Source organism: Eschrichtius robustus, chromosome 12 (assembly GCF_028021215.1).
Source record: "Eschrichtius robustus isolate mEscRob2 chromosome 12, mEscRob2.pri, whole genome shotgun sequence".
Classification (NCBI taxonomy): Eukaryota; Metazoa; Chordata; class Mammalia; order Artiodactyla; family Eschrichtiidae; genus Eschrichtius; species Eschrichtius robustus.
In genome coordinates this window covers 49363547-49383129 of record NC_090835.1, presented here as the reverse complement: position 1 = coordinate 49383129, position 19583 = coordinate 49363547, and the positions used below count along the sequence as shown (strand labels likewise).

The following is a 19583-nucleotide window of genomic DNA, read 5'->3' as shown; positions in this document are numbered from 1 at the left end:
TTTGAAGACCCATCAAACGGTTCTACATTGTGGACACCATTTTACATTCTGACCACAATGTATAAGAATTTCAACTTCTCCACATCTTCCCCAGCAAGTGTTTTGATTATAACTATCCTAGTTGGTATGAAGTGATATCTCATTATGGTTGTAATTTGTACTTCCTTAGTGACTAATGATGTTGAGCATCTTATTATTTGTATATCTTCTTTGGAGCAATGTCCTTTGCTCATTTTTAAGTTGGGTCATTTGTTTTTTGTTGTTGTTGAATTATAAATGTACTTTATATATTCTGGATATAAGTCCCTCATTAGATATATGATTTGCAAATATTTTCTCCCATTCTGTGGGTTGTCTTTTCACTTTCTTGATAATGTCCTTTGAGGCACAAACATTTTATATGTTTTTTCTTTCGTTGTCTCTGCTTTCGGTGTCATATCTAAGAAACCATATGTATTAATTTTTTTTTTTTTTACCTATATCCTGTATTCAGCATTAAGAAAATCTAGTGGCTACAGCAGTCTTTTTTTTTACATATGATTTCCATATGAATCTTATGATATGATTGGAATATTTGTTATTTTTAGATTCACAATTTAGAAGATCGTTTGAAGGAATATGAAAAGAACGTATACGCAACAACTGTGGGGACACCTTACAAAGGTAGGAGTGATCTCTCATCATGTTATCTATGGTTATCTTGTATTGGTGGACTTCTGGATGATTTTCATTTTTGTCTTTGCTAATCTCATTCTTTACAAGGAATATATTTTACCTTTGTAATTCACCAGTAACAACTAGTTTTATGGAAAGAATGGTAGTAATCTAAAACAAAATTAATGCGTATTTATTGTTAAAAAAGAAAATGCTGCCATGTTTAAGTGAAACTGCAAGTTCCCACTTCATTGCCCACTCTCCAGCTGAACCTAGTTTACAATTTACATATATTTTTCCAGACTCTTCTGTGTGTATCCAGACATTTATGTAATCCACTACATGTACCCATACAAACTCAGAGTTACATATTTTAGATGCTTCTGTTTTTTACTTTTACAATAATGCTGTAATTGCTATTTTTTAACCAGGATTTAAGGAGAAAATAATTCATAAAGATATTTATTTCAAGGTGGCGAAGGATGATTTGGAAGTATTACTCTGTTGACTTAAGTTATGTATGCCACTTACAAAGGATTCTAAAGATGAGCTTAAGTCTTTATGTAGTTGTTCCCTTGAAATAGTCATGACTTCGAATAATCTCTGAATAATCTAACAATTTCCCATTCTCAGTTTCACTGCCTCACTGCATTAAGAATAGCTTTATTTTGCTAAATGTTTTGTAAACTTTTCTGCTTTTTCATGGAAGGCACTGGGGCATGAACCTAAGCCATTCACATTCTTTTGTGTTTTTGAAAGCTCTTATTGTTGTGAAATAACATAAGATATTATATAGTTTTTAATTAAACAAGGACTTTCTTTAGATTCTTTCCAAAACACTTCAAAAAGAAGAGAAAACCAACTTGGAAGTTTCCTATGGCTCATTGCAGGGAAAATTCCTGCTACAAAGACTGTTTGCCATAGCTAAGTCAACATATGTGATTCTTAGCATAGAACTGCTAAATCAGTGCCCAGCAGTGCATAGGGAATAGTATTGATTCTTTTTTTAGTTTTTATTTTTTAGTTTCAACTTAAGAATTCATACTTAATTTTCCTTTTTTCTCAGTTTTAAATTGTAAAATGAACACATATGTACAGTTTTTTAAATAACTGACACATATATAATACCAAGTGTCAGGCACTGTTACAAGACACATTTTGTCTATCAACTCATCTAATCCTGTCAACAATCCAAGCAGTCTGTTTGAATTTGCACATTAATCTCTTTGCTATGCTTTTAGATGTTTCTTGGTGCAGAAGGCTTTTCAGATTACCTAGTGTGCCATACTTCTGGAAGTGGATGCAAGTATAGACTTCACATAATGCATAATTATGAATTCATTCAAATTAAAGTTTGTCACAGTGTGACTTCATATACCTGAACTGTATTTTTTCTCTATTTTTAGATTGAAATGGAGCTTGATTAATAGATGAACTGTAAATTTTATGACAGTCTTTTTAAGATGTTGAATCAAAGTATTTGAAAACCACTATATTGGCATTATTATTTCATGCATTTTCAAGTTATTTTATCTACCTTGTGTTTCAGAACTGTTTAGAAAACTTGATTTAAACTTCAGTGCCTTCAGGTTTGGAATACTAGAAAATCTAGAATACTATTCTGAGTTACTAAACTCTTAAAATAAAAATGATTGTTCATTTTAGTCATTGCAGGATATCTGAAGCCAACCACATAATATTTAGGAAAGAAATAACAGTTCTGAGGAATCTTTGTATTCCCTAGGTCTAGTCTTTTTAAATTGCCATGCCAGAAAGATGAAGAAGAAGAAGTTTGAGGATGGGGGGAATGTGAGAAATAAAATTGCTATAATAATTCTTGTTTTCTCTTCCAAGGGAAAAATACCAATTGGAATGCTTAGTGTATATGTGATGTAATGCAGTACAATACATACAATATAATACAATTAATACAAGATTGATGCCTCTCTCTTTGTTCCTTTGATTGTCTTTTAGTTTGTCTTTTTCTAAGTAATAAGTAGCTTATCTGGTTTTGTCTTTACAGTTTGATCTGTTTTTTTTATTGACAGGTGGCAATTTGTACCATACTGATGTCTCGCTCTTTGGAGAACCTACCGAGTTTGAGTATTTGCGAAAAGTGCTTTTTGAGTATATGATGGGTCGTGAGACTAAGGTATAAATCATGTCTGGTGATTTGGCATGTGGTTTAATTTAAAAGGAAATATGTCCCATTTTTAATACACATATTGATGTTGTATGTTTACTATTAGCAGACCATACATGCTGATAGTAGGCAATAGGTAATTGTGTTATTGCTCTTTGTGTGCAAAAGTGAATTGGCAGATCTTGCTTACATTTGTTACATTTATAAAATATTAATTTAGAAAATACTGGTGGATGATGCTAAAAAATAAAAATCAAAATTTCATTAACTTAATACTTTGTGAAGCATGTGCCTATTTTTTTGACTTCAAATCTTAAAGGTAGGAGAATAGATGGAGACTATTTCATGGAAACTTGAGGATAGCGTGGCTAGTATTGGAAATGGTCCTAATTAAGAATGACTATGTAGGGATATTTAGAAATATTTTACTTTAGTCACTGTAAGAAAGTTACTCTTGCACATATGGAATATTGACCATTTAAAAATAACCACACTAAAAAAAAAAAACAAAACCGTACTGTGTAAGTAATAATGCTTGGTTAACTTGTTTTCTAGAATGTTAAATTTATTATAAGGTCCTTGAGTATAGAGTCTTGTCTTACTGTTATTTGTATCCCCAGCAGTGTTTTTAAAAGAGCCTTGTACCAGACATTTTGTAAATATATCTTTAATTGAATTGATTGCATTTAGGGAAATTCATGAGCCTTTCTCAAAGTTTTTCATTTGAAGCAATTTCTGTTTCTGATATTGTTTCAACTTTTTACCTTCATGAACTTTTACATTGTCCTTATATGTTGGCTGAGAATGGGATAATGAGTTTTCTAAGAAATTATCAGTGTTTTAATTTATGGGTCTGTGGGGGTTACTGAGTGCTAATAAGCCAGTTCAGGGATTGATTTGGTAAATATATTTAAGACCTAAAAATTAGGACATAAGAAAATCTCTTAAGAATGTTATGGGGACTTCCCTGGTGGCGCAGTGGTTAAGAATCCGCCTGCCAATGCAAGGGACACGGGTTCGAGCCCTGGTCCGGGAAGATCCCACATGCTGCGGAGCAACTAAGCCCGTGCACCACAACTACTGAGCCTGCGTTCTAGAGCCCACGAGCAACAACTGCTGAGCCCACGTGCCCCAACTACCGAAACCCATGCGCCTAGAGCCCATGCTCCGCAACAAGAGAAGAAGCCACCATAGTGAGAAGCCCGCGCACCGCAACGAAGAGTAGCCCCTACTTGCCGCAACTAGAGAAAAGCCCGCACGCAGCAACGAAGACCCAACATAGCCAAATAAATAAATAACATTTATTTAAAAAAAAAAAAAAGATGTTATGAATCGTAGATTCAGCTAAACACCAGGAGCTATAGGGCTAGAAGTCGTTTGAATCCTTGACACTATAGAAGTCTAATTTCACTGTATCAGATAGTTCAAATTAAAGTAATATCTAGTGTGATCCTGAACATGAATCATAGGTGGGATATATATATATATATTTTTAAAGTATATGTCTGTATTATTTTAAATTTTTATTTATTTATTTTTGGCTGTGTTGGGTCTTCGTTTCTGTGCGAGGGCTTTCTCTAGTTACGGCAAGTGGGGGCCACTCTTCATCGCAGTGCGCGGGCCTCTCACTATCGCGGCCTCTCTTGTTGCGGAGCACAGGCTCTAGTCGCGCAGGCTCAGTAGTTGTGGCTCATGGGCCTAGTTGCTCCGCGGCATGTGGGATCCTCCCAGACCAGGGCTCGAACCCGTGTCCCCTGCATTGGCAGGCAGATTCTCAACCACTGCGCCACCAGGGAAGCCCGGCGGGATATATTAATTCACGGTAATTTAGTACCTTTTTTGTTAAGGACTTTTTTTTTTTTTTTAATTCAGAGGATAGCTAAAACTCATTTTCTCCTTATCTTTAAAAAACAAAGCCAATGAAATGTAACTTTCTCTTACTATGCCCTGATTGGATAGCAGCCTGTATTTGAGGTGGGGTAGATAGTTTAACGTTACCTTGTTATTGCAGGGAAGGGGGAAAGGCATTTCTTTACGAAAAATAGCCTCTCAGGAACTTCAACTACTCTGGTTTATTCGTTGAGTCTAAGGCTATCATCCCAGAGTTGTTGCTAAATAAATTATTTAGTCTTTTCTCGATCTGCAAAATGAAGAGAGTGTGACTGCCTCAGCCTGTGTCTTCTGGATGTTGTGAGCCTGTGTGGGGTGAGATCCCTACAGAGTTTGAGTCCTGGAGAAAGGCCCAGCCCAGCATGAGATACGTTCTGGGGTGGTACCAGTTCAGCCAGGTCTCAGGGCTCTGCATTTCCTCCTAGGCTGTGACTTGGGAGACAGCTAGAAGGGACGCTCTTGAGGCATGGGCAGCCCCAGCTAACACATGGCTGGGAATCTGTGCTGAGGCGGCTCTCTCTGATCTTTATCTTCAGCATTCAGTGTGCTTTTCTGGTTACTAAGACTGAGTAGTCTTTTATTCTGCCATCACATTTTATAAGTCAATATTGAAAATTGACAGTAGATATTCAGTTTAATTTACTGCATATTTATTGAGCACTTACTATATGTGGTCCTTTGTTTATCACCATGATGGATAAGGAGATGAAAATTGACACCATCCCTAACTTTAAGGTGTTTACCATATAGTGAGGAAGTGGAGCTGTTTACTAAGCACAGTATGATGCAGACTGTAGCACAGTGTCCTCATGTTTACTTGTGGGAAGGTCAAGGACATCATGGGGAAAGAGATGTATATACAGGCCTTTACAAGGGGGCATAGATTTTGATAGATGAGCTCAGACAGGAGGAAAGCCCAGGCAGAAAGTCCAAGACAGGAAATTGAGTGTGGGCTTTGGAATGACAAGTAGTCCGCTCCAACTAAAATACCAGCTCTATGAGGTGGAAGTGACTCTGCTTAGGGCTGCAGGGTGTGGAGGGCCTGGAGTATTCTCAGAGTTTTACCTGTAGGTTGTTGGGGGGTAGCCCTGAAAATTTTTGAGCAGGGGTTGACACAATCAGAGCTATTTTTAGACATTTCTTTTGTTGATTTGCCTAATTTCCATACATTCACAAAGAATTTGAAATGGAGACCAGGTTGTGGTTTTAGAACGAGCCGGAGTATATTGTGGCCTTTGTGATTTGATCACCATCTGCCATTGTTTCTTGTCCAGTAGGATCTGTATGTCATCCCACCTGTCTTTCTTCATCTGCTTTTGCACACAGTGTTCCCTATTTGATGAGGCAGATGATTTTCTTAAGACCACATATGTGATACACATTCTTATAGTACGAAGTTAAGTAAACTCCCCTTCTTTCTTCTGTCCTTGCACTTCCTTTTTCTTGGGTTTTGAGCCTCCATGCTATTTTTGATGCTTAAATTCAGCCTGTTCTCCTTTTCAATAGAAAGTGTTTCTCATTCTACCCTTTACTGACTCCTCTCCCTAAAGAAAACATGGCAGGAGAGGCCACTTCTAAACCAGGTGGCTCATTTGAACTTTTCCTTACTTCCCAGGACCTAAGGATATTGTATGTAGAGTAGACAGTCTGATTTCTTTCCCAAGATTCAGCAAAGAGCCTGGGCTTTCCATTAAAGTGTTTTCTGACAAGCCAGGGAAGAGCTTTTAAGTCTTTACTAGGTAATCAACTGCAAATGCGGCATCAGTGATGAATTTAGAGGTGGGTTTCCCATTTAACGCTGTCTAGAAATGTGAAGAGGCAACTAGCCACAGTTGGTTTTATTTTTTGTTTTTGTTTTGACAGACATGTTTGTGCATAGATGTGCACTATGCAGTTTCATAGTGAATATAAATGGGCTTTTGGGTTTCTGAACTTGATAAGCTATTGAAATTAAAGAAATGTTCCCTATAATTGTGAATCCCTGAATTTTAGATTTTTGGTACTTCCTAAAAATAGTCTTCATAGATAGTATACCAGAAACCATTTAAAATTTCCAGAGTGCTAATAAAAAGAATATTGAAATAGTTACTACTTCATATTTCTCTTCCCATTTCATGCCACATATACACTTGGTTTCTAGACTTCAGTTTAGCACAGAAGATTCTGTTCTATCTAGGCAATACAATTTAAAGGATGAGGGTTTTTGTAAAATGCCTTTGGAATTCTCCAAGAACTAAGTTGTTTTAAAGGTATTTTTTTAATCATCAAGCTGGCAGAGGCAAAGATAAAAGGAAGGAAGGAGGGCTGAAACTAAAGTCTTGCTCTTTATGGGGTTTGTGGTTGAGGAATAGTATTAGTTGATCTGTTAGTTGAAATAAGTATTAGAAATATGTAAAGTGCCTTGCCTAGGCTTAGCACATAATAGGAATTTTTTTAAATGTTAGTTCTTTTCCTTCCTGGAAATAATTATACTTTTTTTCTAATGATGTATGTTCCTAAAATTTTGGTTAACTCTATTATGTCATCTTTTGCTCAGTGACCTTCTGCAGTCACATACTCTTCCCCGCCCTTCCATACACACACACAGTCTTGTAACTATGAACAAAGAATGTTAGAGTCAGCTTTCTGGTGAGCCTCCCATCCTCTGTAGCACTACAGTAAGTAGTACTACTACTAATCCTCAGGAGAGCACTAGTACCTGAATTTGTATGTAAGCACTGAACTTGTTATCCTACTTATTTCATAAGTGGTATCTTCTTTCCTCTCTGTCTCCCTCAAACCATCTCATCTTGATACAAAATAGGGAATTTCAACCTTTGAGGAGAATTTTCCACGAGCTTATGGGTGACAGTCTGACTTACGGTATATTTATTGAGATCTGCACAGTTTATGATCTTGTTTGCAAGCCACCATGTGTAATGTTTTGATTCATCCTGTTTTCTACCAAACAAAACATCTTGTGTTTATTTAAAATGTAATTTGTATTTCTATTAGGCTGATGTGCTGCATGTATTAAAAAATACCTATTAAGCATGTTCATGTTCATGCAGTAGCCCGTGTTTATGAGATATATGATGTGATTTAGTTCAAGGTGAACTTGGGAGTCTCTAAATCTGATTGTTTAGAGCATATGTTTTGGCAATACATCACTTACTAGGTAGATTTCTACAAATAAAAAGCCTTATAAAATGAATGAGTAATAAAGTTTCATTTTAATAAGACAAAGGGCCAAGAGCATTAGAACTGTGTATAGCTTCATGCTATTGTAAATACATCTTCTTAAAATAATATCAACCCAGACCTTGTGAGGGATCCTTTCAAATTGAAATTCTAGCATTGGCTGTTATTTCCTTGACCAATACCTTCACATCATACTTCTTTGGTCGTGGCTTCCATTGAGAGCACTAAAGAATTCCACTAGCAGAACATGTCAGAATTCGGTGAGACCCATCTGCTCCACTGTCTAGTGATCGTCTCTTGTCTTTCTTGTAGACCATGGCAAAGGTTATAACCACTGTCCTGAAGTTCCCTGATGATCAGACTCAGAAAATTTTGGAAAGAGAAGATGCTCGGCTCATGGTAAGCTTTAAGAATAGGCTACAGATAGAAGACAACTTTATCTCATCTGTTTACATTCTGTCTCATTTACAAAGACTTTGAGTTGGTAAGAGAAATTTAAAAGTTTTCATCTTTATTGTACTATAGCCTGAAAAATGAGAGTGAAACTACATTAAGAAAATTAAACTGAGGGCAGATCTGAATGGATGCCCTCAAGGAAAGAACAGTCTTATTTAATAGTATATATGAGGTTGACACCAGTATGTGCTATATGAGATTTCTGGAACTTGAGCTCTTTATGGGAAGGATGGAAAAGGCATTTGTTCTGGTATATCCAGTAATAATTTTTTAAACCGAATTATATCATGATGTTAGGTATTTTGTAGATTACAATTCCTTATTCTACTTCAATTGATTTCTAAATAACAATAATTCTGAGTGTAAGAGTTTAAGCATTTTTTGAGCTTTTGACATATACCCTGCAAGGGAAATGTAGATAACTGAATTCTTAGAAACCTTTGTGTGAAGTCAGCTGTGACTGAAATGAAACAAACACACACTTCATAAATTATGCAAAATTCCCTTTGCCTAACTTCTTTTTGCGCTGAACCAATAATACAGTAAGAAGATCCATTCTAAGCACAGTATGAAATTTGTGCTGTTTTCCTGTCTGGCCCTTAGCTGTCTCTTTCTGCTTCCTTTTCTTGTCTTGCTAATAGCCTGTAGCTCTTCCACATCTTCCCCCCAATTTCTTTACCTATTTCATGATCCCAGTACTGCTGTTTTTTTCACTCTCCTATTTAAAGCAAACAAAGATCTACTCTTTAGTGATGGGTTAGCCCATGTCTGAGTATCTCCGGTAGGAAGGACTAAGTCAATAAGTAATTACCCTTAAGAATCCTATCTTATCTCTACAGACTGTGTGTTTCTTATAAAAATTCTGGCTTATCTTGATCCCAAGTCTCCCTTTCTGTTGTGGTCACCAACCTGTTCTGGTTCTAACCCATGGAACTCAACCAAGAACCCACAGATGGCCTGGATGGAGGGCTTTTACCTTCCAGGCTAAATAACCCCAGCACTTATCAGCCATCTATGAAGTTCCTCTCCTTTGACCCATTGCATGTTCTGACCTCTTTCCGGCTTCCTCTAAGGTCATCCCAGCATCCCTGACTTTTGTCCCAATACTCCATTGTATACTGTATTATTTACCTATTGTATATTTTCTGGGACAGTTGCAGTTATTTTGGTTAGCCTTTAATTGTTTTTTTTGGTGAAGCATTTCTCCCTGGTATCTAGTGGTCTGAAAAATACTGTCATACCTCTGTAGTTATTTCTGGTTATAGATATTTTTGATAAAGAAGTATGTAACTATAATGTATGCCCTTCATCAGTAGAGAGAATGTTGTTTTAAATTATAGCAAACATCCAATTCTATAATCTATAGTCCACTCAGAGTGGTCTTCCTCTTCACTGAGTAAACAACTGTGTCTTTGTGAAAATAAAAATCTCCAATGCAGTTTGAGCCCGTTGACACAATTCTGTCATTATAGTCCAGTTTAAGAAAATATTTTAAAATGATGGATGTAAATAGAAAGCTTTTATTATCTTTGTTCATTCTCCTGTAGCCTCTTTTTTATCTTGATGTTGGGATATAGCCAACCTCTCATCTTACCGTTGGGCTACATTTTGTCAGGATTTAGAATATAATATAGACTCATCCTAAGTCACTGCTTTGGCAAATGTGGTAGGAAACATTCCCCCTCACCCCACACACACATACAATCTTAGATTGGTTTGTCTTGAAGGAAACTAATCGAATTGATTACATGTAAATAGTGAACCATCTAAAAACCTTTTAAGGTGGATGGAAAAGTTTCTTTCTTAAGTTTAATTAAAAAGAAATCTTTGAAAAACCTAACACTCCTCTTTCATGAATAAAATGGTATTCATTCTAGATAGGGATGAAGTGGTGACTGACTTCCTGAAATAATCCTTCCTTATCCCAGAGGCTGACCTGCCCAGAAAGAAAGTCCCACTCTTTCCACTACTTTTTTTTTTTTTTTCCCCTACTATTTTAAGCAAAGTCTCATCCATCATTATCTTTTGCTTAATGAATGAGTTCAGTTGACAGTCACCTACTGCTCTTCTGTTGGGTTGGCCAAAAAGTTTGTTTGGGTTTTTTCTGTAACATCTTACTTGTTATGGCAAATGTAGGAAAATTGAAGACATGGATGATACGATTGTTGACCCTGTGGAACCTTTAATTTTAGGGGGAAGGGGTAGCATCCATTCATTCATACACGAATAAAAGATATGCTTAAGTAATGTAATTCAAATAATAAAAATAGATGCTTAGGAAAGATGAACTAAGTTATAGTGAGCATGAAGTGAGGGAGATCCCAAAGATGACTTATCAATTTGAGTCACCTTTTGTCAGCATAAAGAGATTTTTGGTACAGGATAGAGTGACTCATGATTGTTTCCTTATTTGATGGAAAAATTAAGATTACTGTTGATTGAGAAAGTTGAAACGTAAGTCACATTTGCCTTATGATTGCTGTCATTCATAAAATAAATGGTAAGAATCACTGTCTTTGCACAAGCCTCCTAAAGAAATTATAACTTGTTTCATACCCCAATGAACTGTAGCTGATTAGAGCAAAACACTGCTAAGAATAGTGACTTCTCTTTTTCTATGGAAGTATCCAATAGGAAGATATCTATATGTGTAGAAAGCAGAGCTTTTTAGGGTTTTATTAAATAATTGTTTAAAAGCTATTTAGTCACATTAGCTTTAAATATGTGTTCCAGATGGACCATTTCTGTAATTTGTTGTAACTGCAGCTACAGTTTCCCCTCTGTTAAAAATCAACAGTATTGACTATTTTGTTATTTTAGGTTTGGGGGCTACAAAGCTGCTATAAGTAAACCAAACAAACCCCGTCACGTTGCCGAGCCCCCTCCCCTGTCCGTTAGTCTTTGGGATGCTTGAGAGAGGGCGTGGACAGCACTTTTTGCTGAGAGTGTGCAGCCACGTCAGCATTTGTGTTATTTAGCAGGTATGAGAGGAGGAATACATTCTAAAAACTTTGCTTTATGACCCTAATGATTATACGTTTGCTTTGTGGCATTGATTGAAAACTGTCCATGACTGCTGGTAAGGTATTTTTCAGTATGTCCCCTCTTTACCGTATCTCCCCTGTCCTTAGTGACTTTTATACTGTTTATTTGAAAAACCCCACTACAGAATACAACAGTTATTATTTAATAAGTGGTTTCAGAGTTTAACCTAATTTGAAGAATGTATTTCGTAGATGAGAAACCATTATCTGTCAAGTAAGAGTAACTTATAGAGCATAAGTAAAGTCTGGTTTATTTGAGGGTCACAATGTGTAGAGAAGGAATCCTAGTCCTTCATTTGACAAGTCTCAGAGCCTCTGTTTCTTCACAAAAGTATGTTGGATTATTCTATCTCTAAGGTTCCTTTTCCTCTAAAGTATTAAATTAGTTGTAAATTTTAAAGTTTTAGATTTCTTTCAAGTGGGAAAAAATTGTCTTCTATGCAGGAGGTAGAAGTTAAAGAAAGTGCACACACAAGTCTCAGAGCCTCTGTTTCTTCACAAAACTAACGTTATCTTGTTAGGATTGTTGGAGAACCAGAGTATGTATAGTGCCCGCCCTGGGGTTTTGTGATCGTGGTGGGGCTGGTGGTGGTGGTTCCTGAGCCACCATGTAGTGATGAGTAGAACGAGTCTTTCCTAGAAGGTGAGACTTGGAAAGGTAAACTAATAATGTGTGTAAGATACATCATGAAAGACCTCACTACAACAGTCAGGTCACTTTATAGGAATGAAACCAGCTCAAAACGTGTCCCGTCTCCAGTTTCAGCACCTCTGAGTGCCACCACATGCAGCTTTGCTTGGCGAGAGCTAGCTCTCAACAGCTCAGCCCCTGTGTAACTTTGAGCAAACCTTTTTCATATTTCTGGCCCTTATTGGTAAAGCAAGTATGTTGGATTATTCTATCTCTAAGGTTTCTTTTCCTCTAAAGTATTAAGTTAGTTGTAAATTTTAAAGTTTTAGATTTCTTTCAAGTGGGAAAAAATTGTCTTATATGCAGCAGGCAGAAGTTACAGAAAGTGCACATACCAAATGCACATACCTTTGTGTTCCCTAGAGCAGCCTTTTCCCTCCTCTCAGTTTTTAGCTTATTGTGCCTGGTTTGTGATGGTTTAGGTAGTGTAAATGGCCAGAGTAGACTGGATGTTTGAGTTTCAGGGTGGGAGCAAGAGTGAATAAGAAAGTCTTTTTTTTTTTTTTAATTAATTAATTAATTAATTAATTTTATTTATTTTTGGCGGTGTGGGGTCTTTGTTGCTGCGTGTGGGCTTTCTCTGGTTTTGGCGAGCGGGGACTACTCTTTGTTGCGGTGCGTGGGCTTCTCATTGCGGTGGCTTCTTTTGTTGTGGAGCACAGGCTCTAGACGCACAGGCGTCAGTAGTTACGGCATGCGGGCTCAGTAGTTGTGGCACTCGGGCTCTAGAACGCAGGCTCAGTAGTTGTGGCGCACGAGCTTAGTTGCTCCGGGGCACGTGGGATCTTCCTGGAACAGGGCTTGAACCCGTGTTCCCTGCTTTGGCAGGCAGATTCTTAACCACTGCGCCACCAGGGAAGTCCCAATACGAAAGTCTTTAGCTTGTCTAATTGAATAAGACTGCCCTGGAAGTACACCATCAGATTTTTTTTTTTTTAAAGAGAGTGTTATTTATTTAGGATAATTACAGTAAGAAAGTTTATTTTAATCAGGTGCTAAATCATCTCTTGGAATTGAGAGGTTCTTTTGTTATATAGCAATCTTTTTAAAAATGTGTTTCTAAGAATATACTTTTCTCTTTAGAGTGTTAGCAAACTTAATGATGCGTTTAAACTAGATGGCTATTTTCTTGGTGACTCCATTAAAAGAAAATTGTTCTATTCTGATGAGAAAGATTTGGCTTGTTTTCATTTCTCATCCACTCTAGTCATTTTTAAAGATTGATCTTCTGTTGACTTTGTTATTGCTTTGCTTTCATGCTGATCCTTTGTGTTGTGTCAAGTTCTTGATCAGTCCTTACCCTAGACCAGTCTTGTACTTAAGTTAATGTTTCTGACTTCTCTCCCTTTGGCTGAAATTTTAAAAATCTCTTTCAGATTAATAAAATCATCAGAACTTTTCAGCATCGTTAGGTATAAAAGTTCTCCATTCTAGTTCAGGTTTACCTTTCCCTTTGCGTGGGCTCAGTAGACGCATGCAAGGTGGATTCAAGAAACAAACGCACATAAAAATGATGCATAGTGAAAAACAATGCACATGTAAAACATACATTTGTTATCTTAAAAGTGGTTTTACCTCTTGATTTTGTTAGAATTACATGATGTGTGATCATTGCGAAAAAACATTGCAAACAGTTCAGAAACATTACATAGAAAGGGAGATAGATCTTCATGATTTTCAGCCTCCCAGCTGTCTCCACCTTGCCAAGGTCATGTTTGCTAATGGTGTGGTGAACACCCCCAGCTTTACAATTATGTATTTATAATTATTCCTTTATCATTTAAGTATTTTATTTTATAAAAATGAGAGTATGCAATGGCTTGCTTTTTTCACTTATTTTTATGTAATTCCACCTCATTACAAACTGATTTACCTTACTCTTTTGATTGGTTGATTATATGGATGTCCTACAGCTGAGTTCATCAATTTCCTATCCATGGACACTTAGATTATTTCAGTTTTTCAGTACTTAACAAGCATAGACACAGGGAGCATACATATATTTCACATGCTTCTGCCAGTTTTCCAATAGGATGTTAGCCTTATGGTGTTGTGTGTTGCAGATATTTTCTAATTTGTCTTTTGATTTTGCTGCTCCTTACTAACTGTACATTAAATATAAAAGATAAATAAAATGATGCTTCTGAGGTTGGTTACACTAAGAATAGACTCAGATTTTATAAACAACTGTTTTTGCTGATGCTGTTTTAAAGCAAACCAGGAAGCTAATTAATAATCTTGGTTTATGACCATGTTAAATAGGACATAGAATTTATTTAAGAAGGTTGCTACAGTAAAACTGTGTTTGCAGAGATTGGGTCCCCTTGAATAGAAACTTTGGTTTGGGTTATCATTCCTGAAACCAGTCCTGATATGCTGTTGATATACAAGAGTTATTCATTGATAAAATTGACATATTTTAGGAATGATGATTCAACATATAGACACACTGTATTCACATTCATCAACATTTCCCCCCAAATTTTTGGTGGTGTTCACATTCATCAACATTTCCCCCCCAATTTTGGTAAATTGAAATTATGTAAATCAAATTGTAATGTGTGCTTTAATGGAATTATGAAAGAAATCCTTTTATAAACCAAATAATCATGACTTAATTATGTCTAGCATATAAATATGTATTTAAAATGTAAAGTACATCTGGGGCTTCCCTGGTGGCGCAGTGGTTGAGGATCTGCCTGCCAATGCAGGGTACACGGGTTCGAGCCCTGGTCTGGGAAGATCCCACATGCCGCGGAGCAACTAAGCCCGTGAGCCACAACTACTGAGCCTGCGCGTCTGGAGGCTGTGCTCCTCAACAAGAGAGGCCCCGACGGCGAGAGGCCCGCGCACAGCGATGAAGAGTGGCCCCCGCTCGCCGCAACTAGAGAAAGCCCACTCACAGAAACGAAGACCCAACACAGCCAAAAATAAATAAATAAATATAAATAAATAAATAAATTTATTAAAAAAAAAAAAAAAAAAAAAAAAAAATGTAAAGTACATCTATAATTGTGTTGTTTAAACTTTTAAATTAAAGTTCCAAGTAAAATCTCCACTACATAGTGTTATATTTACTTAGGATGGGAGGGAGCTATTACAGATTCCTTAGCCTGTCCTCCCTTGATTTGGGGAGATGTGAGAAAAATTTAAGTACATTCTGTTTAATCCTTAGAAGTTCATATACACATATAATCTCTGTGTTACGTTGTCTTAAAACTAATCCAATAAGCTTTTTTTCTTCCTGGCTTTGTAGTATACTTCACCTCGCAGTGGTATCTTCTGAGTAAACCGTCAGTCTGTGCTTAGTTAGCATGTGGTGAGTGAAGAATAATATGTCTTTGTGTCTTTTGTGCGAAAATTAAATGTATTGCATGATACTAACCATTATGCTGGAGTTCTTTTGCTCTTTTGTTTAATGAAAATATGATTATGCTATGGGTTAATATAGGGATTTTCTGTTAATTTTGCTTTATAGATTAATAATCACCACCAGTAAATGTTACGTAATTCTAGGAAATTTTAGTTCTTTAAACAGTAGTTGAAAGTTTCAGAATTGCTCTTTGAAAGTTTGCTGAAGAATCCAAAAAAATCTTTATGTATTTTACATTCCTTTTTGTTTTTTATTTCTCAAGAATGGTCTTTGAAGTTAATAAAGATTGTGAGAGAAAAATGAAAAATCATTTTCTAGATAAAAGTGATGTATTTCACGAATCCAGAATGTAAAATATTGTAAAGCCTTCTTAGAGTCAAGGCTAATCTGAAATAATGAGCACTAGTAAAATTGATTTTAAAATAAATGACAGTTTTATTACTTCCTGGGATCATGCAGTATAACAAAGTAGCACATTTGTCCTGAGGAGACCCTTAGGCAGCCGGCTCTAATTGAATGTGGCTGTTTCTAATTAACATATTATTACAATGAGGGGGAGGCATCTAAAATATTTGGACACAGTTGGCTGTCCTCACATTTAAACACCCCTCCCATCACCTCCACATATTATCCATGCTGTTGGTGTGATTTAGCACCCCTAAAAATTTAGGGTATGTCTTTACCTCAGACTTTGCAAGAATTTTCACAAGTGACAAATAAGCTGGATCACAATCTATAGAACTTAATTATAATTAAATTAAAGGTTCTCTGATTATTAATTAAGCTAGTGTTCAACCAACAGTATCAAGTTTTAAAATGTTAATATATAACATTTTTTTAACCTTTTTGCTTTAAATATCCTTTCTGCCTATATTTGAATCTCATTTTTATTTTTAATATGTCAGTTGCCTTAGTGATTATCTAAAACTGTCATTAGTCTTGTAAGTCCCAAATCTAATTCAATAAGTCTTAACATTTACCTTTGTTTATAATATTATAAATACTGTATCATGCTTGTTATTGCATTTAAATAGTATCATTTATCACTTGAAGGGTATACTCTGTAGCATTTCCGTTGATTGATTGTCTCCTCAACTTTTAGTTTGAAAAATTTCAAACAAAATTTGTAAAAATAGTACAGTGAACATCCATATACCCTCCACCTACATTTACCAGTTATTAACATTTTGCCACACTTTCTCACTTGCTCTCACTCTTGCTTTCCTCTCCATATATATTTTTCCCTCTGTGACATTTGACAGTTGCTTGCAAACATTGTGCTTGCAAGCATTTGACAGTTACTTGCAAACATAAACTAAATACTTTACCAAGTATCTTTAAGAACAAGGTCCTTTTCCTACATACTCACAATACAGTTACCACTCTCAGGAAATTTAATATTAACACAATGCTGTTATCTAATATATAGTAAATATCCACATTTTCCCAGTTTTCCAAATAATGTCTCATAATTTTTAAAATTCCAGGATCCATTGAAAGATTGCACATTGCATTTTGTCGTCATGTTCTTCAGGTCTCTTTTGAGCTAGAAAAGTTCTCCCAGCCTTTTTTGGGTCTCTCATGACATTGACATTGTGCAGCATTATTGAATCATGCATGAACTTCTTTTCCTGCAACAGTGCAAGCTAACGTTTGAAAATAATAATAATAATTAAATGTCATAGGAGATCTTTTTCTTATCTTCTCTACGTTTCTAGGACTAACGTGAGTGTTGAACAAGTTTTATAAATAGTAAACTCTTGGAGATAGATCATGAGTGGTGGATTATATTGTTCATTTACAAGTTGAGAAGACTTTGATACTTTCTCTAGAACTAAAATATATTTGAAAAGTTTGTCTCTATTACTTAATCTTTTTTGGTATTTTATTTTTATGCATTTTTAACCTCATACTTGATTTGACCACTGGCTTTTAGCATCAATTAGAGAAACCTTTTTAGGAAGGTTTAGCATCATGTTTCATAGCATATTACGGTTTTAAAATTAAGTTTGTTAACTTCACGAGGCATACATAGCTTTTTCACACCAGAATGCTGTTGTCCTCTGCCACCATGCCTGGCATCCTGGGAGAACTGCAATATGTAGAAAAATCATTACATTAGGGAAAAAGGAAGAACCTTTTGTCCTCTTAAATCCAGTCTGCATTCTTGTGAGATTCTGCCATGTCAGCACGTTTACTCCTGGCTTTCTCTAATCATGACCTGGTAGCCTTCAATATGTGCTGAAAGGTTGCAGTTCCAGATTTCACTTAAAAATACTACTTTCCAGGACTGCTGACTATACGTCAGGTCATTCCAAGAAGAGTAATTTTTAGAAGATTCCTTTAAGATTTAATATTTAGAATATTTCTGCTTTAGTCCTCAGACCATAGAATATAATCTTGATATAATTTTACTTTAACTTGAAAAAATAAATCTCACAGAAAGTTAGCTTTAAAAGTTAGTTTTTTCTTTCTCCCTCCCTTTCTTCCTTCCTCCCTACCTTCCTCTCTCCCTCCCTTCCTTCCTCCTTCCCTCCCTCCCTCCTTCCTTCCTTCCTTTCTTTCTTTTTAAATTTTTATTGGAGTATAGTTGCTTTACAATGTTGTGTTAGTTTCAGGTATACAGCAAAGTGAATCAGTTACACAGATACATATATCCCCTCTTTTTCAGATTTCCTTCCCATTTAGGTCACTACAGAGTATTGAGTAGAGTTCCCTGTGGTATACAGTAGGTTCTTGTTAGGTATCTATTTTATACATAGTAGTGTATATATGTCATTTTCTTTCTTTCTTTATCCTCACTCTTTTTCTTTTCCAGTCATGGCTCCGACCTTCATCTTGAAGAAGTGGGGAGAGTGATGTTGGGCAGGCGTGGAAAACTGTGCACGTTTGCTGTTCTTAGAGAACGAAGCTGTTATTCAGGGCCCCTCATGTAGCCAGAAGACCAAGAAAAATCTGACATTGGCCACAGAAAGATTGCAGACTGCCTTTAAAATAGATTATATCAGTGGAGAAACGGTGATAGTTTTTTGTGGGGGGATTCTTCAGTTTTTCTGTTGGGAAGAGTTTTGTGTTGTTTAAAAGATACTTTGAATAACTTAACCTGATTTATGGGCTCATTTAATGTTCCTTTCTTTCATTCTTTTTGTCCCTCTTTTTAAAGAACTGCTTGCCTTTCCTATTTATTTCTAGGGTGATTTTTTTAAAAGACTTGTGCAATACATTTTGAGGTGGAACTTAGTGGATTTTTTTCCTGATATATTAGAGCATTTAATTGACTATTTTATCCAGATTGATTTGTTGAATATTTGCTAAAGACTAGTTCTTTAAGCTATGACATATGATAAATCCAAATGGCAGTACCTCATTGTTTACTTAGCTTTTGTACTTATATTTTTCAGAGGAAAAAATACTACTGTAAAGTGTAAATAGTCAATACATAACTGTATCGTATGCAAATCTGTGACTGTTGGCAATGTCATCTCAGAAGAACAGATAAATAAAGTTTATTTACTATATAAAATGTGCTTATTGTGTTTTTTCCTAAATTGAAATCTATTTCAAAACAGTTAAGAATTTATGGTGTATCTGGGTGAATATAATGAGGAACTATTTGTCAAGAGAGCTGAATGGCTAAGCATTTGGAAAGATTTTTTTTTTATGCATTATTGAGTATTTTTCTAATGTGTGAATGGATGTACGGAAAGATAGGCCGTGTGTTTGTATACACATAACTACATTTATAATTCTGTTTATATTAAGGCCCATTAAAATTTCTGTGAAAACATTTTTAATTGCCTAATATTTTACCCTCAATATTCCATCATTTAATGCCATGTTCTCTACTGTTGAACATCTAGGTTGTGTGTAATTAGTCACTTTCATTCAGTACTCCATGACAGTCTTGCTATTCATATTGTAAGCACACTGGAAAGAACAATACAGGACCCACCTGTCTTTCTCTCAACAGCCTTTGGTTGCCAAACACGGACACATTTCAGAAGACTGTGTGCCAGGTTTGTCTGGCACCCTTTCCCCAAACATTCCAAAGATGTGACGCATGGGTGAGCATTCAGAGTCAGTACACTCTTAGAACATTACGTTTCAAAACTGGGCTTCATCCATATTTGGTTAAAGTGTTAAAGCTAAATT

At 35.9% G+C, this 19583-nt stretch overlaps 1 protein-coding gene across 4 annotated transcripts in view; it reads left to right on the top strand.

Annotated features, from left to right (window-relative positions):
* The window catches only part of GOLGA4 (golgin A4), a 111778-nt gene extending 92824 nt beyond the window's left edge, over nt 1-18954 (top strand). For 3 of the 4 annotated variants that reach the window (XM_068559248.1, XM_068559247.1, XM_068559245.1), the window contains 5 exons: nt 588-663; nt 2703-2806; nt 8180-8266; nt 15315-15377; nt 18250-18954. In XM_068559248.1, coding sequence (XP_068415349.1) covers nt 588-663; nt 2703-2806; nt 8180-8266; nt 15315-15344 — 297 coding nt within the window. In that variant the 3' untranslated portion in view covers nt 15345-15377; nt 18250-18954. The remainder of the gene's footprint in view (nt 1-587; nt 664-2702; nt 2807-8179; nt 8267-15314; nt 15378-18249) is intronic. The other variant, XM_068559246.1, reaches the window with a different exon arrangement.
* The last annotated feature ends 629 nt before the right edge of the window (nt 18955-19583 follow it).